Raw genomic sequence first — 22,553 nt, forward strand, 5'->3', positions numbered from 1 at the left:
ATATTAAAAAAGGTCAAGTTTCTTCAGCTGGAAGTGAGAGAAGATATGAATGATATAAATATTAGCAGTGTTTTGTACACACGTAGCGCTTCATCTATGAATATTTTTCTTTCAAATGCAGTAGCTATAATGTTTTTTCCTACTGGCTGGAGGCAGCAGAGCCTTTTTTCCATCAATCACAACTTACGTTCACTACAATATATCTCAAACTGTCAGAACAGAGGAGGTGAGGAGAAAACAAAACGTGAGAGCGAGAGTGTTCGTAGGAGCCCAAGAACCAGAGCGCTGTTAATTATCTCCTACGGTTCTTCAAAGAAGTCAGAAAACTCACCTGTGGTTTCTAAGCTACTTTTAATGAGAGAGGGAGGTGAAGGAGGCATTACTGAGCACTGAGCATGTTGCTTACAGCTACAGTTGTTTCATCTTTGTGTGGAATAAACCCACGTTAGGTTTAAATAAAACAACACCGTCATCCAGTAGCTGAGAATTTGAATGCAAACGCCGCAACATACATTCAAGCTCATGATACGTCAGCGGCAGACAAAGAGCAGCCTCACCGACACAAGGTCTGACCAGTACTGTAGGCCTTTTGTGTGGGAGTGTGGCTGGACGAGATGACTAGCAACAGCTGCCTCAGTCCAAAACCAAATGCACAGGAAAAAAAATAAATAACGGCCACACATACACACATACGCCCACGCAAGAAACAGAAGCCCTGCAGAAAAAAAGAAAAAAAAAAGCACATAAACATAAACTAACAGAGCTGGCTGTGACGGGCAAATCTCAGACATCCTGTCAGGCGATCGCTAAGCCAGTTCTTTTTTTCTTCTCAACCAGCCATGCACAATTCCCATCCAGCTCTTGGTCAAACATGTTGAGCTGAGAAGCTGCCATGTCTTATCTTTGCATATTTTCCCATTCATGTCAAAGGGTTTTAATCTTAAGTTTTTGGCTAATAATGTTCCATCTATTTTCACCTCATGGCCTTCCGGTTGCTTTCCACAGTTCAATGTCCCCCCTCGAGGGGAAAACGCTCTAAAAATACTGCTGACTTTCTCACTGTTTTATAAAGGAGGCCATGTGTGGAAGAGGAAAAGTCCAACTGAACCTCTAACAGGCTCCCTGTCTGCTTTGGTGGCTCTGAGTGTGTAGAAACAGCCCGAAGGAGAAGGATGTAAACAAGCATTGGGTGTAGGAGGTTGTTTAAACCTGAGGATAGGCAGCTTAGTGGCCTGATAGGTCGAGGACGGTGGAAGAAGGCCGAGCAGGGAGCAGAGGACGCCATCCAGAGACAGGAAGCAGCCAGTCTGGTTAATCAGCTCCTCATGCAACCCAGCTACAGCTTAATCCCGCTGAAACTACATTCACACTGAGGGAAGAAAGATTGGTGTGGCTTCTGCCAATCTGACCTTTTCTGGACATTAGATGTGAGGTGACGCAAGACTTTGTCCTGTGAAAGCGCAACACATTATCTCATGAGAAGTGAAAATCAATTCCAGTGGGAGCAGGCTTGCTTGAATGCTCCTCAGACAGGCATGCAGCGGGATAAATGCTGACAGTGTCGAGTGCAGCATTAGCGGAAAATATGAAAAATTGTCCTCGTAGCGGGAAGTAGCAGCCTGGAGCCAGACAAAGGAATGGAAAGCTGTCTCCTGTCATGCTATATATATATATTTCTATGAGAAGGTGGCTGGAAAGACACACAGATTTGACATCTCTGTTTCCTCCTGCCTCACCATCACAGATCCACCACAGCATCCACTTCCCTTTTTAATTGGATAAAAACAAACAAATGTGCATCTGTGCCGGCCTGCTGCGCTGCTGTGTAATCTACATCCGGATTCTACGCCGCTACCAGTGTTCCTCTGCCTTAAGCCTCCTATTTCAGGTTTAATCTACAGCACAGCAGGAAACGTGAGCACTGCAGCTTCCAGGGGCGGGGTGGGTGTCTTCCAGTCGGCTGCAGATGACAGCGTTGGGTGGGCGCGATTGGAAGTTGTGGATGCTGCAGTGCATCAAGGACGCTCGCAGGCAATCTGACAATAAGTGTCCTGCAAAAGATTTCTGACAGGGCAAACCCATCACCGCCCCCAATACAAGGTCCCTTTGTGTGTAGCCTACATTCAGTTCAGCAGACAAGAGCTGGACAGAGGCTGCAGTTGCTTCATTTGCTCATGTGAGGGGATGACCCCACTAAAAGCCCCAGGGTGTGTATCACTGTAACCCTCCTCCACGCTGTACATTGAGCAAACTGCACATATAATAAATCATCCTGCTATGGAAAATGGCCACTTTATTGTGCGCACATGCATCTGGTTTGAGGTTTGCATGCCCTCATTTGGATAATCCTGTGCCCACTGTGGAGGCCAGTGCAGGAGACAGATGGATCAATGTGGAATATTTCTCAATCTGTGTCAAATTACTCACATCTCGAGCATGATCTCGTTCAGGTAAATCCCATCCACTAGCTCAATATATTCCGATAATTTGGTGCCATCGGTCACTGTCGGCTGCCCGACTGTCTTCACCTGAGAACAGATCAGCAGAAAACGCAAACAGGCGTTAAACTAATCGATAAAAGAAGAATGCATGAGGTGATTAATTAGTGCAGCTTAACACACATTTGAATGGTTAATTAGGGGGCTTACCCAGCACACCAGAGGCGTGAGCAGAAACTGCTCCAGCAAAGGGGTGAAAACCTCGCTTTCCATATTTTCCTGGCGCCGTTTATTTGTAGGAGAAAGAAAAGATGCGAAGGAATATGTGTTTGTTTAGTCTCCACTCATGTAGTTAATTCAATTAAATCGACGCTCATTTTGGCTAAAGGCCACTGAAAGACGTCTTGGAGTGGAAGGAGAGGGGGGAAAAAAGGAAAAAAAACGTTAATCCACAACCTTCTCGACGCGACCCAGCTGTTTCAGATGCCAACGACGGGGCTTGGCTTCCTCATGAGGAGGACAAGGAATCACATTTTTTGGTTAAAACCCCTCACAGCTAAAGATGTTTTCAAATTTGGCCTCCACCGGTTTGGATATTTATCTACAAAAATGCCAAACTACAAGACCGGTGCCAGGTTTGGCTTTTACGCATTTGGAGCGCTAATGGCACAATGAGAATAATCCTCCGACGCCGCTAAATAAAAGGAACCATCCAGTGCAGAAGGAGAGAAATCCCAATGTTTAAGGTCCTGGTTTACTCCTCATATTCATTGCAAAGTCATTTCAGCTCCTCTTCCCTCGTCTGGCTCCGTTCAAACGCAGCTCTCCACTGAGCGCAGGAGTTGAGAGGATGACTGGAGGACACATAGCACCGCCTCCCTCCTGCTTCTCCTGTGCATCTCCCTCCGCCTCTTCGCCTCCAAAAGAAAAGTAGGGCAGTGATCAAAGCAGCTCTTAATGCTACGGTTTCCTCTCACTCTTAGTGTTATTTTTTTAGAAAACATTTAGAAAACATCTAGAGGAGCTGAAATATATGAAGATCAGCTTTGAGGGTGAAAAAGGTTTTTAATAGAATAAGTTTGTGTGCATCTCTACTGTTGTCATTTCTAACTATGCAGTGGCACCTTTAGGTTTTTTTTTGCTCATTTCATTCATTGACAGGTAGGAATGATGGTGATCCATGCGTTTTCTTTGTCTGCATTTACAGCATGCAGCACATCACAGGCAGCAAGGCAAGTAGGCTGCTGACACCTGGTGGGTAATGTACAGACAGAACACTGTAAATGTACAGTGAGGGAGGTGAAACCATCACTGTCACAGAATCAGACACATGCATTGTCACATTCAGGCTGTTGCTCGTAAATATTCTCATTATCAGTTCATCTATGGTTATTTGTTTTGTCGTTCTTGAAGATTTTGCTGGTTAGTTTTAAATCTCTACATGGTTTGGCTTCGCTCTTCGGCTCAGATCAGAACGTCAAATGTTGGTAAAAGTTCCACAATCCAGATTTAAAACTAAAAACTAGAGAAAAACTAACTCTAAAAGCTTTTTTAAAAAACAACCTAAACAGATTTGGGTACTATTTTATAATGTGTTATTGATTCAAAGGTTTTATTGTCTTTTTTGATATTTTATTGTAAAGCACCTTTTAATTATGGGTTTAAAAGTGTATTATCATTATTTTTGTTGCTGTTGTTTGTGGTATTAGTATTAGTATTTGGTATATTTAGTGTATAAAACTTGAAATGTCTTCTTTTGTTTGACCAGTAGATCCAAGTAAGATGATCACATCTCTGACATCCGTGCTTGAAAAAATGACCTCAGAAGGTCAACTGATTATCAAAACAGATGCAAATGATTAACTGTTGTTGCTCTGTGGGATCATTTGTGACACACAGAGTATTCTGTTGAGATCAAATGATTATCTCGGGCAACAGTTCAACTAAACAGACATTACATATTGCAACTGCTTTGACAATCTATTAAAATTTTGAGGATACTTTCAAGCAAAAATGCCAAAAGTTCCAGTTTCTCCAATGTGAAGATTTGCTGCTTTTCTCTGTTTCATATCAGGAAACTACAATATTGACCTTTTTCTGTTTCCTGAAATTTGATTATATGCTTCAAATACTGTATGTTAAATCAAACTTAATTCAAAACTTGAGCTTTTGAGTCAGTGTGATACATGCAGCTACTGGGCATCTGAAATAAAAAAGCAGACAGGATTTCTTTAAGCTGTTTTCGCAGAAAGGTAAATCCTGAAAGTCTAGACCAGCTTTCTTTCACCGCGGCAGACACCTAATCAACAATTGATGAATGGCTCTGACGGTGTGAACAGAGACCGAAGGCTCCGTGACCAAATAACCAATTAAAACACAATCACTGATGTGGGAACTGGGGACCCTTCGTCACCTCTCAGGAACCACGTTGGAATGAATCGTACTGTGTTTCACCTTAAAACTTTTAATGAGCACATTACAGCAAAGCCTCCCGGATCAGCAGAGCTTCTCATTTGCATTTAGAGTAACGGTCGCTGTTGCTGGTGGAGGTTGTGCAGCTCGAGATCCTCGCTGGGCCTGTTGTGTCTTGTTTCCTGCAAAACGTGTTTGTGTGGAGGGATGTGAGCCAAGCGAGAGCACATCAGGTGTTTACAGCAGCCAGTGTAGCTTCTTAAATATTCAACTTGGGCCAAAATATCCCACAAAAAAGCAGATTTTCACTAATTATCTGTCACCTATGTCGAAGTATACACCTTTTTTTGGGCTCTGCTTTCAACAGATGGGTACAAAAGATGCTTATTAGATCTAGCATCAAGAAAAAACTTAGTAAAAGTCACAAATATTTAAAGATATTGAACCCAACAGTTAGTGTGGACTGCAAATGAGCCACTGGGAGACTTTTTATCCAACAAATGTGCACAGAGGTCAACCATAATAGTTGTTTTTGTACATGTCCCACTGCATCCTAACTCTTGCATAATGAAGTGCTAATGCATTCAAATACCTGTTTTGTATTGATAAGTATTTAAAGCATCTGAAAATGTAGTTTAAAATCATTAAGTGACATTTTCTGAGCAGCAGTTGCAGCAAATTACAAAATAAAGCACAAGAAAAACTTTGTAGGTGAAAGAAAGTATTAAAAATCATCACTTTATGTGTTTCTCCAGATGATTAATCACAAACGTCCTCTTCTGCAATAATTAACATAAAAGTCTTGGAAAAGCACACTTGGGAAAAACCTTAAACAAATGAATCCGTTTAAACGGGACTCTGTGGGTGTGTGTGGTTTTGATTAACGGCGGTCTGGCAAGCAAACAGCTCCACATTCAAATGGGGATCAGCTGACTTTAAACCAATCAGAAGAGCATTTATTTGAACAAATACAGGAAATCTCTCATGTAAAAGAACCAAAACCGGCAGAAAACGTTCATGTGGAGTGAGAAAATAGGCTCAGTTTCTATTATCTTGTCTTAATTGTGCAGAATAAAAAGGGGGGAATTTGCTCCGGAGTCTACGCAAATCAAATCTTTTCAAATCAAATCTAGTCATTTTCCGAGGCAACCCACACACATCTCCGCTAACACCGTCACCTCAGCAGACGATTACACACTGACGCAGATAATGAAAACCTTTCACGGCTCGTGCGGGGCCTGCTTACCCACACAGCCGCCTGAACGCAATTATTCTCTGCTCAATTACTGTGGAGGATCGGATAGATATTCTGTGTAGCTCGGCGAGTTTGTGCTTTTATTTGCATAAGTGCGGGATTCATTAACCTTGAATTGATCGTGAGGCTCTCCGAGGTTCATCAAAGTCTATTATTCATGATGCTTTTAGGAAGTTTGGTCACATCCAACTCCACCTGATGACTCAGCGAGTGTGCCGAGCCACAGCAGCATTCCTTAAACACACTCAGCTCCGACGGCAGGCCAAACTAACCAGTGGAAACCCACCGACCAGCTCTGCAGCGCCCGGGTGCACATGGAAATTCTCCCTCCAGTTGGTTCTGATCCAGCCAAGGGGTTGAAAACACCAACAAATTATGCAGCAGCACTGCTCTCCCTCTCGCTCTCTATCGGCTGCAGTTTCCTGTTAGTTATTTCACAGGAATTTACAAGTCGCCACAAACATTTTGATTCAGAGCTGTGCCGATCTCATGCGGCCTTGACTGCAGGGTGGGCTGACTAACGCTGGATAGAATTCCTCTCTCTTCAAGTAACGTATAACCTGTAATGACCTCCCCTTATGAGGTAAAAAGAGCGATACTACAGGAGCAAAAAGATGAGTGTTAAATCCTTGTATAATGGTACACACACACCTCAAATTAAATCAAGTTTATTCATGTGGAACATTTAAAAACAACCAAAGTACATGTAAACAGTCAGACAACAAAAACTACGACCAAAAAGCAGCTTCTTTTCATTGCTATTCCAAAGATTTGGAGCGTCTACTGCAAAAGGTCAGCCTCTCTTACTCACCACCATCAATTGTGGAGCAGCAGCAGTGGCTTCAAAACAAATAAGAGGAGCTTGAAATCAATTCTGTACTTAACAAGTAGCCAATACAGGGATGCAAGTAGAGAGCTAATGTTTTTGGTACCAGTTAGGATCTTGCACAAGCTGCAGACAAGTCAGTGAGGAGTGTCTGATACCAGATAAAGTAAAAATAGTAGTCCAGCCTTGAGGAGATGAATCAGTGACTACAGTCGTCATGTCATTCCAATACAGGATGGAAATCACTTCATGATAATTTCATCTCAAATCATCTAATTTTTAAAGACATTTCTGCTCAACAATCTCTAATGTGCCAGCTTTTTTTCTAACATAAAATATGGATACCTATTAAGATACCTGCAAAACTTTTAGCTTGATACATGAAATATTTTCCAAGACAACATTTCTTTTTAAAAAATTGCCTGTTGGCCCACTTTTAGAACATTAAAATATAAACCTATGTATGAATGACAATATCGCAGGAACTATTGAAGATTAAAGCCTAGAATTTTGTGTCTCTGCTTCAGAATTTGCCTTCAAGCACTTCTTCCAATAACTATGTGAAGTAGGCAAGGTAACAATTCCCTCTGTTTCTCCAGCCTACAAAGAGGGGTTCGAAAATGAAAAATATACCCATATTAGAAAAAGTAGATATTTTCTTAGCTATACCTGAGAACCATTTAGAAACTCCAGAACTCACAGCAATATTTTTGTTTTTGTGGTAAAACTTACCTGCTTAATCGATTATGGTCATTTTGGTGATCAAGTATTTCTTATTAAACGTATTCTATATGTTGTGTTTTGCAATATTGTGTCACACAATTACATATGGTTCAGAAAATATCACTAGTTTTAATTTCTGCATGATCATTTTTTTTGTTTATTTGCTCTCAAAGATATGATTTTTCATGACAGCTTCTTTTTTGAAAAAATCTTTAATAGTTCCTGAAAAACTGTCATTCAAAAACAACCTTCCCCAGTGACGATTAAGCAGTGTATAGATAATGGATGGATAGATGGATGGATGGATGGATGGATGGATGGATGGATGGATGGATGGATGGATGGGAAAATAGCCTTGAATTTTAATATGTGATTCAACGTACTGGGGACCAAACACAATCATCTTTGTCTTATTATGATTGAGTTGAAGGCAGTATTTATCCATTCAGCACTTTACCTCCTGCAGGAAGATTAAAATAGGGGAAATCATTTGGATTTAGTGTCAGGTATATGTGAATGTCATCAGTGTAACAGTGGAGTGATCTTTACAGAAGATGGAGGCTAAAAGGAGCACATACAGGGAAAAATGTACTAAATTAAAAGGTGAAAAACATTAAAGTACAAAGATGAGAATTTGTCCTGATCCTGCAGAGTGTTTAACAAGCCCAAGATGTCTCCTTGGTGGACTAAGGTGGCTTTTTAAAACTGTGTAGGATAAAAGAAGGTGTTCTGGATGTAAATGTAAATGCACCATCAGCAGCATGACAATAACATGTCATCATGGAAACCAGAGCACAAAAAGCACAGACTGAGATAATCAAACACTACTGCTGCTGCCTTTCTAGAGTGACAGTACATAAAGGTCAGACTGATCTTCACAGCGGAGATCACTCCGACCATCCACTCTGTCACCGTTTGTCTCCATCCCGTCACGTTGCCACTGGAAATCAATGCCAAACACTCAAATCTCCAGTTCAAATTACCAAGACCCCTGTGGCATCAAGCCCAACTGCACAACATTACAGGATTACAAATATGTGTGTGTGACAAGCTTTTGCCTCCTGCACATCTGTAATAAAATGCTGATGCATCCCTTAACTCAGAGGGATTAAGTCTGTGTTTTATTCCATACATACATAGAGGTACACTACCATTTTCTTTACATTCCACCTTTAATGAATCTCATTTGAGATGGAAAACGCTGTGCTTTTTACTCTCCGACAATAATTTCACAGCTACAGTTATTCAGCTGTGACAACCGTATACTGTATAATGCATTTTAAAAACAGATTAAACTACGCAACTGTGGAGGATTAATAATTGAATGTACTGTCAGACATTCTGATTTGGAGTTTTGGACAAAAATAAAAAAGCATTGGTAAGGTATTAATTAGGGTTCTGAGAAATAGCATTTGATTGGTGATGGCATTTTGCAGTGTTGTTTGCACTCAATAATCAATTGAATGAATAATTAAGAAAGCAATCAGCAGATTATTAGTTCCTGCTCTTAATAGAACAGTAAAAAAATGCTCAAATTCATCTTCTCCAACAGTAAAATGCTGTTTACACATTAAAGCATGGGATAATAACAATATTATCTTATAATTTATTATAGAATTACTCTAACAGAGGCTATTTTTTAGTATTAGTACTTTTACATTTACATTTTCCTGATTGTACTTTTACTCGAGTAATGTTTTTAAATCTGGACTTTACTTGTAATCGAGTATTTATATCGTATGAGTGTGTTTTATTTCAGTAATGGATGTGAATCTCTGCCATCACCATACTGTACTTTTCTACCATGCTGCCCAAGCAACAAGCTCCTCCAAGAGCTACAATTATGCTCGACTTTGTTCTGAGATGGTGGAACCTCACGTGGAACCGTGCCATGTGCCATAATGTAATTATCACGCTTGTGACAAAGAAAATCACGCCTTACCAGTTCAAGCTGCCAAAAGCTGTCTGTACTGTGGTTCCTTCAAGCTTATGCATGTCCATATCAGTCAGATCGATTACTGCCAGCAAGACAGATGTTTTTAACCACAGAAAAATAATGAAAGCAATGCAATTACTGCACCGCTGATGATTGCGTTTTGGAAACCCAACGCTGCCATCTTTTCTGTGTGATGAATCTAAAGGCGTAGCAATAAATATGCATTACAGTTTTCCACATGAGAGAAGGCTGTTCAGCGAGGCTGTCACTGGCTGTTTGGGATGAGAGATAATCTCCCTTTAAATCATAACCACGTCCATGTCTGGTTGCCAAGGACCCAGAAAACCTCAGTTCTCGCGTGTGTGTCTGTGTGTGCACTGATCAGTACGGAGCTAATGCGGGCTGTTTTCACCTAAAATCATAAAACCACTTGAACCTCTTGAGTTCTGAAGTGCTGGAGGCACACACACACACACACACACACACACACACACACACACACACGTACGCTCACACAGTAACAAAAAGAAAAAGCCTGTCTGCATTCTTATCACTTCATACATTATCTATGAAGGCTTATTGCTACAGCCGTGGCGACGTTCCTGCCAAGTTTTAGTTTGAACATCGTACATCCACAAGCAAAGAAATTCAGCCTAGTAGCGTTTAAGCTGTACACCTCATCAACTGCCACCATTGATCAGTCAAACTGTATCGATGTCTTCTCTCCAAATCCTTTCAAGGGTCACAAAGGTCTCTGCAATGACTGACTAATGATGGTTTAAGGATGGATTGATATATAGATTGACAGTTGACAGATGACCAACTTCTCTGTTGGTCGATGGACATTTACATTTGCCACATTCTCCAAAAAGTAAAGAAAAAAAAACAGCAAAAAACAACACAGCATCCTCCACTGAGCTGTTTATGATCCTTGTAGTCCACCACAGAACACTGACTGGTCCATTACACACTGATAGTCCACGGCTCTGCTTGGTGTTAATGAGATCTCAGTGTGTTCTGAAGCCATGGAAACAAGATAATGGTGGCAGAAACCTTGGTAATAATGTGAATGTGTGCTCGTGTGTTTTACTGTGTTTTAGTGTGTGTGTGTGTGCTCGTGTGAAATCCTGATACTCTCCCCTTCAATTAGCTGCTGTGTGTGCATGTGTTTGTGTGCGAGTATGTGTACGCGTGAAAGTAATCCGGGGAGTGTTAGAAATGCTGTTAATACTCATCTGTTGCCATAACAACTGCAGCAGCCCCACTGTTAGCGAGTTGACTTAATAACTGACTGGAGGGCTGTCTGCTGGTAAACTAACTTCCAGGCCGACTGTCTGATGTGCAGGCAAGGTCACTGATTCACCGACTGATTTACTGAAGGAGAAGTGAACTGACTGTTTGACGCAGCTTTTCAGCAACGTTTCACATTTCCAGGAACAATCATTGTCAGTTATTGCTCAGCTTGAGTAATGGCAACTTGTGACTACATGCAGGAGACACAGAAGCATATTTTTTCACCTGCTGTGAAATATGCTTAAAGGAGTCTTGATGTTTCTGTGATGTATGTATCGACAATTATCAAAACGTGGCCTGTGGCTGATTGAGCCAAACAAAATATCAGCTCAAATTATTTAAAAATATCTTATTTCTGCAGTCATTTGCATGAATTTCAAAGGGCAGTGGTCCATCAGCTTATTTAGTGCAGTGTATTATTCGAGAAGGGTTTTCTTTATAATACTGACACCTAGTGGTAAAGATGTCAAATTGCATAATTTACAAATGCAGCAAAACTGTTGATTCCAGCCCGAGACTTGTGTTTTTTAAAAAGTAGATAGACATATACACATTTTATTTGTAATATTTGGAAAGTAGCCAATATTTCACATTTTGTACAACAACTCCTGAGAATAATAGAATAATCTTTGCTAAATTTTTTAAAAGAAGACACGTTTATTTGAAAAAACAAAATGACGCAAGTAAAAATTGTCTTTAAATCAAGCAAATTTAAGAAAAACAAAACAAACAAACTAACAAACAAAAAATAACCAATTGAAGAAGCAAACTGTTTATTAACCGTTTCAGTCACTATTCAAACAAAAATGGAGAAAAAAATGTCAAATATCTGTAGATTTCATCATGTTAAAGAGAAGATGTGATGCTATTTCTTTCATGCATCATTACGAAATAAATATTGAGGATTTTTAGCAAATGCAAATTATTTGAACACACTGCTTTATTTCTAAATGTGGTAAAAGAATTCAATAAATAGAATAAAAATAAATTGTTGAAGCGAATTTCAACGGTGAATATACACTGTTGAAATTATTTAGTAAACAAATTAGGATATAAACAGGTAGAAGTGTTACAACACTGTTATTTTTTGCTCATTAAAATCCACCACATGGGTGAATGATTTGTCAAATAACGCGGAACTCTTGGGTACTGGATGGTCGGACGTTTTTGCCGCAACACACTCACCTTGGCTGATCCAATCAGAAGACGCGCGCTTCTCAACGTCATCACGTACATGTGACGAACTGTCATGGCAGCCCCCACGCGTAGATCGGAACTGTAGCTTCACTGACTGTCCGCGGGTGTTTTTTTTAATCGTTTTGTTTTGCTGTTGGCGTTAGATATGAGGTATTTGCTCCATCTGGGCCGCTCGTTCGGCCGCCTTCACGTCCGCTTGTGTCACCAGAGTGTTTACAGCAGCCACGCAAACCCGTGCAGCGTTGGAGTGGACCTTGGAGAGAAGTGAGTTGACTTTCGCAGCTTCCATTGACTGTGGACGACATGATGTTCGCTTATCATGTCTTCTGTGCCGGCTTTCAAAATAAACGTATTTCTTTGATATCTGCACTTTTACTCGTGTTGTTTTTAACAGGAGCTGCATCAGACAGCTGCTGCCAACACAACACAGTACAGAGAGGAACCCACAGTGTTTCATAACTGTCATTCTCATGTGTTGATGTTTTGTTCTTGTAGGAAGCTTGAAATCTCTTCAGGGAAGTTTGCCAGATTCGCTGATGGATCTGCTGTTGTACAGGTAGAGAAAAAAAACCCTAAATGTTCCAGCAAAGAGATGCTCATTATCCTATTTAACCACATTTTCTTCTTATTTTTTGCACTTTATTAACATTAAGGTTTTGTTTTGCTTGTATGTATGATTTTTTTCCCCCATTGTTCCTTCAGTTCAATATTTATAAGCATTTATTACACATGATTCTCCCTTTTTTTCAGGTTAAAGTTTATTTTTGATTTTCTTTAACAATAGTAATGGTATTGTATATTTTAGGGTGAAACAAAGGCTGCACAATATTCTTAAAATATTCTGATGACTTTCCCATTTAACTGTATTTTTCACATTCAACTTCTTGCGAAGGTTTCTATTCCATCCTGCTCCCAATACTTTTTGTATTGTCGTATTTTATTTAGACTTTTATTATTATTATTTTGAAGCTCGTAAATATATTCTCAAAGTGTTTTTTATGTGTGTTTTTGTGGTATGTAAACTGCTGCCACAACATTGCTATTTCTATTATGTTCTTTATCTAGCAGTCTATTTTAATGCAGAACCTTCACTGAGGTTTATATTGTCTGAGCTGTTATGCCCAGCTGGTAATCTCGCCCTAGTCTAATAGGGCTTGTGTAAATTAAAGCTGTTTTTGTGGTTTTCACTGACAACATATGTGAAGGCTTAATGAATTATATAAAGAAGAATGAAAAGATGAAAGTTTCTGCTGTAGGGATAAATGCTAACCTCCCCTGTCTTTCTCTCTGTCTATAGCTGGGAGAAACCTCTGTCATGGTGACCGCTGTGAGCAAAATCAAGCCCTCCCCATCTCAGTTCATGCCGCTTGTGGTATGTTCTCTAACATGGCAGCAAAAATCCAACCTGTCTTTGTGTTTTTGAACATGAATGTGTATCATGCAGAATAATTCTTCTCTAGTTTAGGTGGATTTGCTAGAAGATTGTAGGTCAGGTGATGTGGGACAATATTCCTGGCTTGTATAGTGAATGAATATCCGCTTTGATCACCAGGTGGACTACAGACAGAAAGCAGCTGCTGCAGGTCGAATCCCCACCAACTATCTGAGGCGAGAGATGGGCACCACCGACAACGAGATCCTCACCAGCAGACTCATTGGTGAGTCGATAAGGAAGCGTCTTGTTGAATGAGCATCTTTGATCTGTGTCCTGATATTATTCTGTGAGTGCCTGTAATTGAATACTTTGACTAACTCTCTCGTGTTTCCGTTGCTCAGACCGCTCGATTCGACCTCTTTTCCCTCCTGGTTACTTTTACGACACTCAGGTCAGTTCAATTTGAAATCGTTTTCACCACAGTGTGCTAAGTGCCACTAAGTTAACTGTCTCCAATCGTTTCTCCTGAAGATCCTGTGTAACCTGTTGGCAGTTGATGGTGTCAATGATCCAGATGTGCTGGCTATTAACGCAGGTGAGCTTAAATCTCAGCTGCCCATGTTTCCGGCAGAACATATTCTTTTGACATCCTTTGCTAAAAACATTATTTTCTTTCCTTCAAGCTTCTGCTGCTCTGGCCTTGTCTGACATCCCCTGGAATGGACCCATAGGTGAGGATCAAACAACAGATTTAGCCCAGTTCACATATTTTCATTTGCTAGCCTCCTAAATTCAGATTTTTCGCTGTTTGTTCAGTTTCAGTTTGTAGGATTTCCCAGCTTTGGACTCATTGTGTTTTTGTGTGTTTCCAGGCGCTGTGCGTGTGGGGATGGTAAATGGAGAGCTGCTGGTCAACCCCACCAGAGCACAGATGGCTTTCAGCACTCTTAACCTGATTGTGGCCGGAGCTCCCAGCAGTAACGTGGGTGAGTTAGCAGCCGCTGAGACACTCCCAGCAGAAGGTGTTCACATCTGCTTACAGTTGTGTTGCTTGGTTTATGTTTCAAACCAAACATTACATTAAATACTACTTTACCTGACTTTAATACATGTTAAAGGTGAGCTCCTGCAGTGTTAATTACTGTGGAGAAAAACCTAAATAATGTAATAATATAGCTAAGACCCTACAGTATGAAATGAAACTTAAACTAGCTAATATAAATATTGTGACCAAGGCCCCACAACACTACTAATTATGGAGATTAACCTGACTAATTTAGAGTTTTGACTGTACAAAAATATATGTGAAACTTAACAAATCAAAGCATTCACTGGATCTGCTTCAGTTTAAATCTAATGTGGGATGATCAGCTAGGTAGAGGAAATCTGTCACACTCACATGCAGTGTCACTCAATTATCTGCAGACATCATCCGGTCAGCATTTGCAGTTTTCAGCATCACAGGTTAATATTCAGCTCTTGGTCTGCCCGCCTCATCCTTGATTCTGTGTCTGCCAGTGATGATCGAGGCGTCGGCTGAGAACGTCCTGCAGCAGGACTTCTGCCACGCGGTGAAGGTGGGAGTCAAACACACCCAGCAGATCATTCTGGCCATCCAGAAGCTGATGAGAGAGCAGAAGGTCACCAAGCGAACCCCACTCAAGACGTTCTCCGCTCCGACTGACGTGGTGGAACATGTCCGCAAGTAAGACAAGAGACTAAACTGTCTTCTGTAGTTTAAAAGTAATGAATGTGGAATATGGGAAGCAATAAGATACTGCATTTGGAGACTATTACCAGAATAAATGGTTTCAGGGTTAATGGGTTTACATCTAGTGTCTCAACAACTAGACGAACTGAACTGAGGGACTGAGTGTTTTTGCTTATTTTTTTTCATTGCAGATTCGCTTCTGAGAGCATCCATGCTGTTTTCACTGACTACACTCATGATAAGGTAAAGTCTAAGTTATATGTGTTTCTCAGCTTTCTCTTGGCACTTCATGTGATCGTTTTCAATCCATCTCGTTAAGTATTTAGATTTATGCTTGAATACAGTTTAACTTAAATTCAAAGCAGCCACAACCACTGATGCGTCTCAAAGATAAGAGGATGTTTATGTATCGTAATATCGTCTTAGATTTCAAGAGATGAAGCTATCAACAAAATTCGACTAGAAACTGAAGAAAGCCTAAAAGGTAGGTCAACCGTCACATGAATTTCCCTTCATCTAATCATGTATTCAATCTGCTAAACAATATCAAATGATGTCTTCCATGTGCAGAGCGATTCCCTCAGGCTGAACCCTTTGACATCACTGAGTCCTTCAACACTGTGAGCAAAGAAATCTTCCGCAATTTAGTGCTTAATGAGTACAGGAGGTAAGCGCCATCTCTGCTGAATGTATGTTCTCAACATGCACCAGTTGGGTTTGTGTATCATGCAAACGTCGTCTGTTTTCTTGTGTGTGTTTAGGTGCGATGGGAGGGAGTTGACCGCGTTAAGGGACATTTCTTGCAACATAGACCTCTTCAAGCCGCTCCATGGCTCGGCTCTGTTTCAGAGAGGACAAACACAGGTGAGCAAAGAACAACAGGACACAAAAATCCAACTTTAACTGGAGAAATAAGTTGTGTTAAAAATGAATGCCACTTGTGGTCGTTTTCCACAGTTCTTATAAGATAAAACATTGCTGATGAATGCATCAGCAGTTGACCTAAATTCCTTTGATTCTGTCGTCAAGATTCATTATTGTAGAGTAAAGAGGCCATTATAGTGTTTTACTTTGCTTCCTTTAGGTGCTGTGCAGCATCACATTCGATTCCCTGGAGTCCAGTATCAAAACAGATATTATCACTACAGCTTTGAGGTAAAATTAACCCTCGTTTCCTCACACAAAAGCACATTCTGTTGTTGTTTTTTCAGGGGCGGCACCCATTAATCATCATCACTTTAAATGTGCCGTCAAGTGCTGTATCTTGGCCGGATGTCAAGTTAGACCTTCAAACAAGAATAAAAAATAAAAAAACAAGAAGATAATTTTGAGTACAACAAATATTACTTACATTATTAGGAGAGTTAAAACTATATTTTTAATACTCTCTGTTATATTTTCTGCTCTGTTATCTATATATTATCCTCTTTAACCCGTTCTGATGCTCATTTTCTTTCTGCAGTGGCATCAAAGACAAAAACTTCATGCTTCACTATGAGGTGAGAAAAATCTTGCTTTTAACTTTTAAATATATAGAAACAATTGTGTTTATGTATTCTGTGTTTTAGGTTGTTGTGTTGAACTTAAGCTCAGCCTTGTTTTTAAATTTCAGTTCCCTCCATATGCAACCAATGAGACTGGAAAGACAGGAGGCCTCAACAGGAGGGAGCTGGGACATGGTTTGTTCACATTTTACATCACCTACACGTATTTAGTGTCTCCCAACCGCACTTTGCCCTCAAGGATCTTTTATTTATTGTTCGTTTACCTGCAGGCGCTCTGGCTGAGAAGGCTCTGAGACCAGTCATTCCTAAAGAATTCCCCTTCACTATCAGAGTCACCGCTGAGGTGCTGGAGTCAAACGGTGAGTGCAGGGATGCAGGTTTTAAAGTGTGAAAACTGGAAATTTAACCGGTTGTCTCTCTACAGTGTTACAATATCTGATGTCCTTTTGCCCTTTTTTTTTTTCTACATCTGCTTACCAGGATCGTCCTCAATGGCTTCAGCATGTGGAGGCAGCCTTGCTCTTATGGATGCAGGTAACAGAGCGGGAGTTCTCAACATTATAAAGGGAAGAAGTAGCAACGACAATTAAAGCACTCAATTCTATTTAAAAGAAAAAGAAAATTTTCAAAAGTAGGTTGCATTGAAAGTAAATAAAATCATTTGCTGTGTAATTTCACATGTTATAAAACCATACAATCATTAGTGTGTTTAACAGCTGCTATTCATCACCAGTATTGGTATTAAAAATAATGAAGCTAGGATCCATTTTACAAATCAAATTGTAAGTAAACTTACAAAGGATATTTTTAAGTCAACGCAAATATACACAACTATTGCTTTGACAGGATGGGATTGCAGTTTCTTCTCACATTTTGATATGTGATATAATAATATTTAACTAATGCGTCCACATCTGTGTTTGCAGGCGTGCCCATCTCCTCTGCAGTGGCAGGCGTCGCCATCGGCCTCATCTCCAAGGCGAACCCAGACAACCCTGCTGACCTAGAAGACTACAGATTACTGACTGATATTCTGGTACAAACAATACAACTGGTGGATAATTTATTAGTAACAAGTGGAACAACGAGTCAAGTTGAACCATCGAAATGTTATAGCTGATGTACCTGCTTAGTAAAAATGTTGAATATGAGCTAATGGTTGTTTTACGAACAGGGAATAGAGGATTACCTTGGAGACATGGACTTCAAACTGGCAGGAACGAACAAGGGCATCACTGCTTTACAGGTACTGTGTTTGATTATTCATCGCGAGTGTCTAAATTAACCTTTTTGGTTCCTTTCATAGCTGAAAATTGAAAGAAAACTAAACAAATATACCTGAAAAGACATGTTTTCATAGAAATAGTTCATATAATTGGGTTTTAGTGTAACTTTCTTTTATTTTGGTGTTGTTTAAAGCATCAAAGTAGAGACTGGGGTAGATTGAAAGCTTTGATTTGTTTTTTAATAGAGGAAATATTTGATCATGCATGAAAAAATATATTGTTTAGCTTAGAAGACTGTGTGTTGACCAGATTGCTAAAATGTCTAAATTTTAATAGTAAATCATTAACCTCTCAATGCTAATTCTAGTTTCTTTCTTCTTCTTTACCTCCAGGCTGATGTGAAGATTCCAGGGCTGCCTCTCAGGGTGGTAATGGAGGCCATCCAGCAGGCCACAGGTAGCCCCCAAACCTAACATTTGACACTACAAGATTGATTTGAGTGCGTTTGCGGCGCTTTCATGGCCTTTGCTCGATATTGTTTTGTTTCAGTGGCAAAGAGGGAGATCTTGGGCATCATGAACAAATGTATAGCAAAACCCAGAGAGAACAGGAAAGAGAACGGACCAGTTATCGGTAGGGTTTGTGATTTTCATATGTGTATTTAGAGATGAGGGAACCTGATCTGTTCTAATGTGTGTGAGTTTTATTTTATCCTTTAGAGACTGTGCGGGTGCCTGTGTCTAGAAGAGCTCGATTCGTTGGTCCAGGAGGCTACAACCTCCGCAAGCTTCAAGCTCAAACAGGTAACATTCAAGTATTTAGGTCCAAATAGCTTTGCGATGTGGGATGAATCAAGCTTCACAGGTTTTTAAAAAATTCTCACAATGCCACACAATGCAAGCTTTTGGTCAGCATTTAAGCATGTTTTTTGCTTTCCTTCTTCAGGTGTGACGATAAGTCAGGTGGACGAGGAGACTTTCTCTGTGTTCGCTCCAACGCCAGGAGCCATGCAGGAAGCCCAGGAGTTCATCAAGGAGATCTGCAAAGACGACGTGAGTCTCTTTTACTCTTCAATACTATGTCTCATAACGAAATGTCACAAAAGGTACAGTTTATGTTTCAAAGTTTTAAATTCATGGCTGCACCTATAGGTAGTTAGTTCATTGACTAATCTTGTATCAGAACATGAATGTACAAAAATAACTGCACATACGTTACACACATTCATACAATACATGCATGAACATGTGTGGATATATTTGTTTTGTTTTGCAGCAAGACCAGCAGCTGGAGTTTGGTGCTGTCTACACTGCCACCATCACAGAAATAAGGTAATTTAATACAAACTATATTTGACGATGGTTACTCATCTATGGATAAATAAGACTGTTTTGCATTTGTAAAGCTCCTAATGGCTTTTCTTCCTCTCCTGCAGGGACATCGGTGTGATGGTGAAACTTTATCCCAACATGAGTGCTGTCCTGCTGCACAACTCACAGCTGGACCACAAACGGGTGAGTACATTTGTAAACTCTTTCCATTTGTGTCCATGTTTCTATGAGAGTAATATTCATTTATGTTTGGGAATAAATAGTAGAATCACTCTTTGAAGGTCAATACTTTTTATTTTCTTCTTTTTAGATCAAACATCCAAGTGCTTTGGGTTTGGAGGTGGGACAGGAGATACAGGTACGTGTCAGTTACTGCAGTTAAAGCAGCCTCCTGTGTTCAGATTCTGGGCTGTGTGTCTGTAAATGCTGTTTTTGCGAACAGGTCAAATACTTTGGACGTGACCCAACAGACGGCAGAATGAGGCTTTCGCGGAAAGTGCTCCAGTCTCCTGCTGCAATCATGGTCAAGACGCTGAGTGAGAAACAAAGCATCTCCATAGGTGTAAGCGACAAACACGCGACCAGCGCTGAGTCATGACACCACAGCCGGACTTCTGGATTTTCTGCCAAAGTGGACTGAATGAAACTGAGCAGATTTTTCTACAAAAATGAGAGTGCTGTTGAGAAATGGACCAGATCTTGGAGCGAACTGCATGAGAGTTGCACATAGAGAAGGTTGGTCAGCTGCTGAGTATGACGGAGATGCAGACAGCTGATATTTGTGCCTCAGAGAATAGCGGATACTAACAAGAAGGAGGCGAAGATCTGCAAAAATGATAAAGTTGTTGCATTTTTAAGTACGCCCTTTATCATTGTTTTGTTTTCTTATTGCATCAAGCAGTTGCAGGACACTTCATTGTTTAGTTTTCCTCATTAAATGCACAACAACGGACTCGCTATTCACATCAGTGATAGTAACGCTGCCTCATGTAGCGCTGCACTTCCATGTTTGTTATGTACTGTAGCAGTGTGTCCCCTCAAAACGTCAAAGAGAAAACTGTGAGAAGCGTACAAGAGATGTGTTATTTTCTTAATATCCACTTTTATGTTGTGTCACATTAGTTGTTAATCTGATTCATCTGTAATGAAAACAATTACTGATTATGTTGTCATGGGAAATGCACAAACAGTTCCAGAGACAAAAGCAGGGACACGTAAAGAACAAAATGTTCCTGAAGGTCATCAAGGAATTAAACGGATTGTACTTACAGCTATAAACCAGTACCACAGTAGTCATAATTAAAGTAAAATTGGGTTTTATAAAACAGAGGTGACGGGAGAAGATGAAGAAAAAAGGAAAAACGGGAAAAGTTGAGAATGAATTTATTGTAAAACAATAAATTAAAGTTGGATTCAATTGTTCTGTTTTTTATTTGTTGGAGGAATACTTTTAGCAAACTCACAGCTCCACACTTTTTTTTTTTGAAGTATAAACACACCTTCCACCCACCTTGAAGCAAACTGAGTCCATTCACTATTAATCATAAGTGAAACGCCCGTTTTCATAAAGCTGATCTAAGTCCTCCTCGTCTCATTGGCTCACCACTCACGTTCCGAGAAAACAGATACTTGGCATTAGCCGGCTTCAGCCAGTGAGCTCCTAAATGCTCTGATATGTACAGCTGTGAGGCTCAGAAAACTGGGAAACACTCATGTCAGGAGCTGCTGCGTCACATTTCCCCTGAATCTGGAGCTCTGGTGATGGTTGATGTGATAAACTGTGGATGTGCTTTTTATGTTTGAGGTACTGCATTTACTTTTGGAGCCCTCAGTCTCAATCCTTACCCTATAAAACACCAAATATGATTAAAAATATATGCACAAAGGTAAATTTTGCTCACATATACATTTGTTGGGTGTTTTCTGCGCAATACAACAGTGATGCTGTGGAACACTGCAACCAGCTGATGGGGATTGTTGCTGAGTTTTACTGCAGCATCGAGTGTTATTTCCCAGCTGGAGGACATGCTCTGTATTTGTACTAATAAACATGCCTGGTGTCGAAATCATTTTGGAATTTGTTTGGCTTCGGTCCACTTGGCAAATATTGTAAAATGCTTAGTGCAAAACTAAGACTAATGTCTATGTAGTGGTGTTGTTAGGCTTGGAAATCTGAGGTGAAAGCCCCAAATAACTTATAATTGACCCGGTTAAAATCTCATAATTACTCAGTACAGAAAGGCAGCAGAAAGCGATTTTTATTATATCATCCTCTGACACAGAAATTAAAAAAAACACCCACTAAAAATAGAACCAGAGCTAAAAAGACAAGCAAATAACTACCAAAAAACACCTTAACACCTAACTTATACAACTATAGCTCACATCACATGTTATACAGCAACAGTGAAGTCAACTCATGGATCAAGAACACTGCTCAGTGCAACATTAACTTTTGTTTTGTAGCCAGCAGACATGGTCTGAAAATAATTAGTTTAATATTTGAGGTATTGCATTATGGGACTTTAAGGGTGAACTTTTGCTCCTCACGAGTACCGACATCTCTTCTCCTGGACTGTTCAAATAGTAAGTCAAACAAATTACTAGAATAAAATAGAATAGAATAGAATAGAATAGAACTTTATTGATCCCTTTGGTGCAAACCTCAGGGAAATTGTTGTACTACAAAAACAACAACACAACATCAGCAACAATAGTAACAACAATAATAATACTATTAAATAAGTGTATAACTAAAAAATTAAAATGAACATTAACAACCTAAAAGTTAAAACAGTTTGACTCCAGCTGGTAGCCGAATGTTGACAAGTCTGGTCTGGCTCAGTTGTTCTCAAGCGTTTTTGTGACAGGGCACGCCTTTACTTAGGATTATAGCTGCAAATCATCATAAATAAGACTAATTCCAATGCACACAGTTTGAGAACCACTTGTCTGGCCTGCACTCCCTGTGATGTTCATGTGGAACCTGGGATAAGCGTACAAGAAACCTGGGATGACCTAGTCTGGAGCACAGCGTCTGACATTTTGTTTCATTCATTTTACTCAGAAGTTTTTACTCCGATACCCTAAAAATGGTGCAATTGTCAAGTCAAGTCTTTGTTATTTATATCTACATTAGAAGTAACAGCTCTGAAGTGCTCTTCAATGGAAAGTTAATATTGCCGTCACCTATTAACCCAACCACTTTAAATACTGAGGTGAGGACCCTACAGTGTTCCTGAATTCTGGAAGTCTGAATTTATCTAAGAAATGCAAATATTAAGGATTAAAACCCTACAAACTATTCATAAAATACAACTTTACC

At 40.0% G+C, this 22,553-nt stretch overlaps 2 protein-coding genes across 2 annotated transcripts in view; one reads left to right on the forward strand and one right to left on the reverse strand.

The window, feature by feature from the left end:
* Positions 1-3,263, reverse strand: part of LOC103376086 (girdin) — a gene marked incomplete at its 3' end in the record, with an annotated part of 29,467 nt that extends 26,204 nt beyond the window's left edge. Inside the window, exons 1-2 of the mRNA XM_008306447.1 lie at positions 2,649-3,263; positions 2,428-2,528 (exon numbers count right to left, since the gene is read on the reverse strand). Of these exons, the coding sequence (XP_008304669.1) occupies positions 2,428-2,528; positions 2,649-2,711 (164 nt within the window). The remainder of the gene's footprint in view (positions 1-2,427; positions 2,529-2,648) is intronic.
* An 8,866-nt stretch (positions 3,264-12,129) lies between these two features.
* pnpt1 (polyribonucleotide nucleotidyltransferase 1) lies at positions 12,130-21,132 on the forward strand. The gene is made up of 28 exons (XM_008306445.1): positions 12,130-12,344; positions 12,576-12,636; positions 13,378-13,452; positions 13,633-13,738; positions 13,857-13,906; positions 13,987-14,050; positions 14,139-14,186; positions 14,328-14,441; positions 14,974-15,160; positions 15,358-15,409; positions 15,593-15,650; positions 15,737-15,833; positions 15,928-16,030; positions 16,251-16,321; positions 16,629-16,665; positions 16,779-16,845; positions 16,941-17,030; positions 17,152-17,205; positions 17,598-17,707; positions 17,846-17,917; positions 18,290-18,353; positions 18,447-18,530; positions 18,617-18,700; positions 18,843-18,949; positions 19,173-19,228; positions 19,333-19,411; positions 19,539-19,586; positions 19,671-21,132. Exons 1-28 carry the CDS (start codon positions 12,226-12,228, stop codon positions 19,824-19,826), a joined length of 2,313 nt encoding a protein of 770 aa, XP_008304667.1. The 5' UTR covers positions 12,130-12,225; the 3' UTR covers positions 19,827-21,132.
* The last annotated feature ends 1,421 nt before the right edge of the window (positions 21,133-22,553 follow it).

The sequence above is a fragment of the Stegastes partitus genome, unplaced genomic scaffold (genome assembly GCF_000690725.1).
Source record: "Stegastes partitus isolate 25-593 unplaced genomic scaffold, Stegastes_partitus-1.0.2 Scaffold3660, whole genome shotgun sequence".
Classification (NCBI taxonomy): domain Eukaryota; kingdom Metazoa; phylum Chordata; class Actinopteri; family Pomacentridae; genus Stegastes; species Stegastes partitus.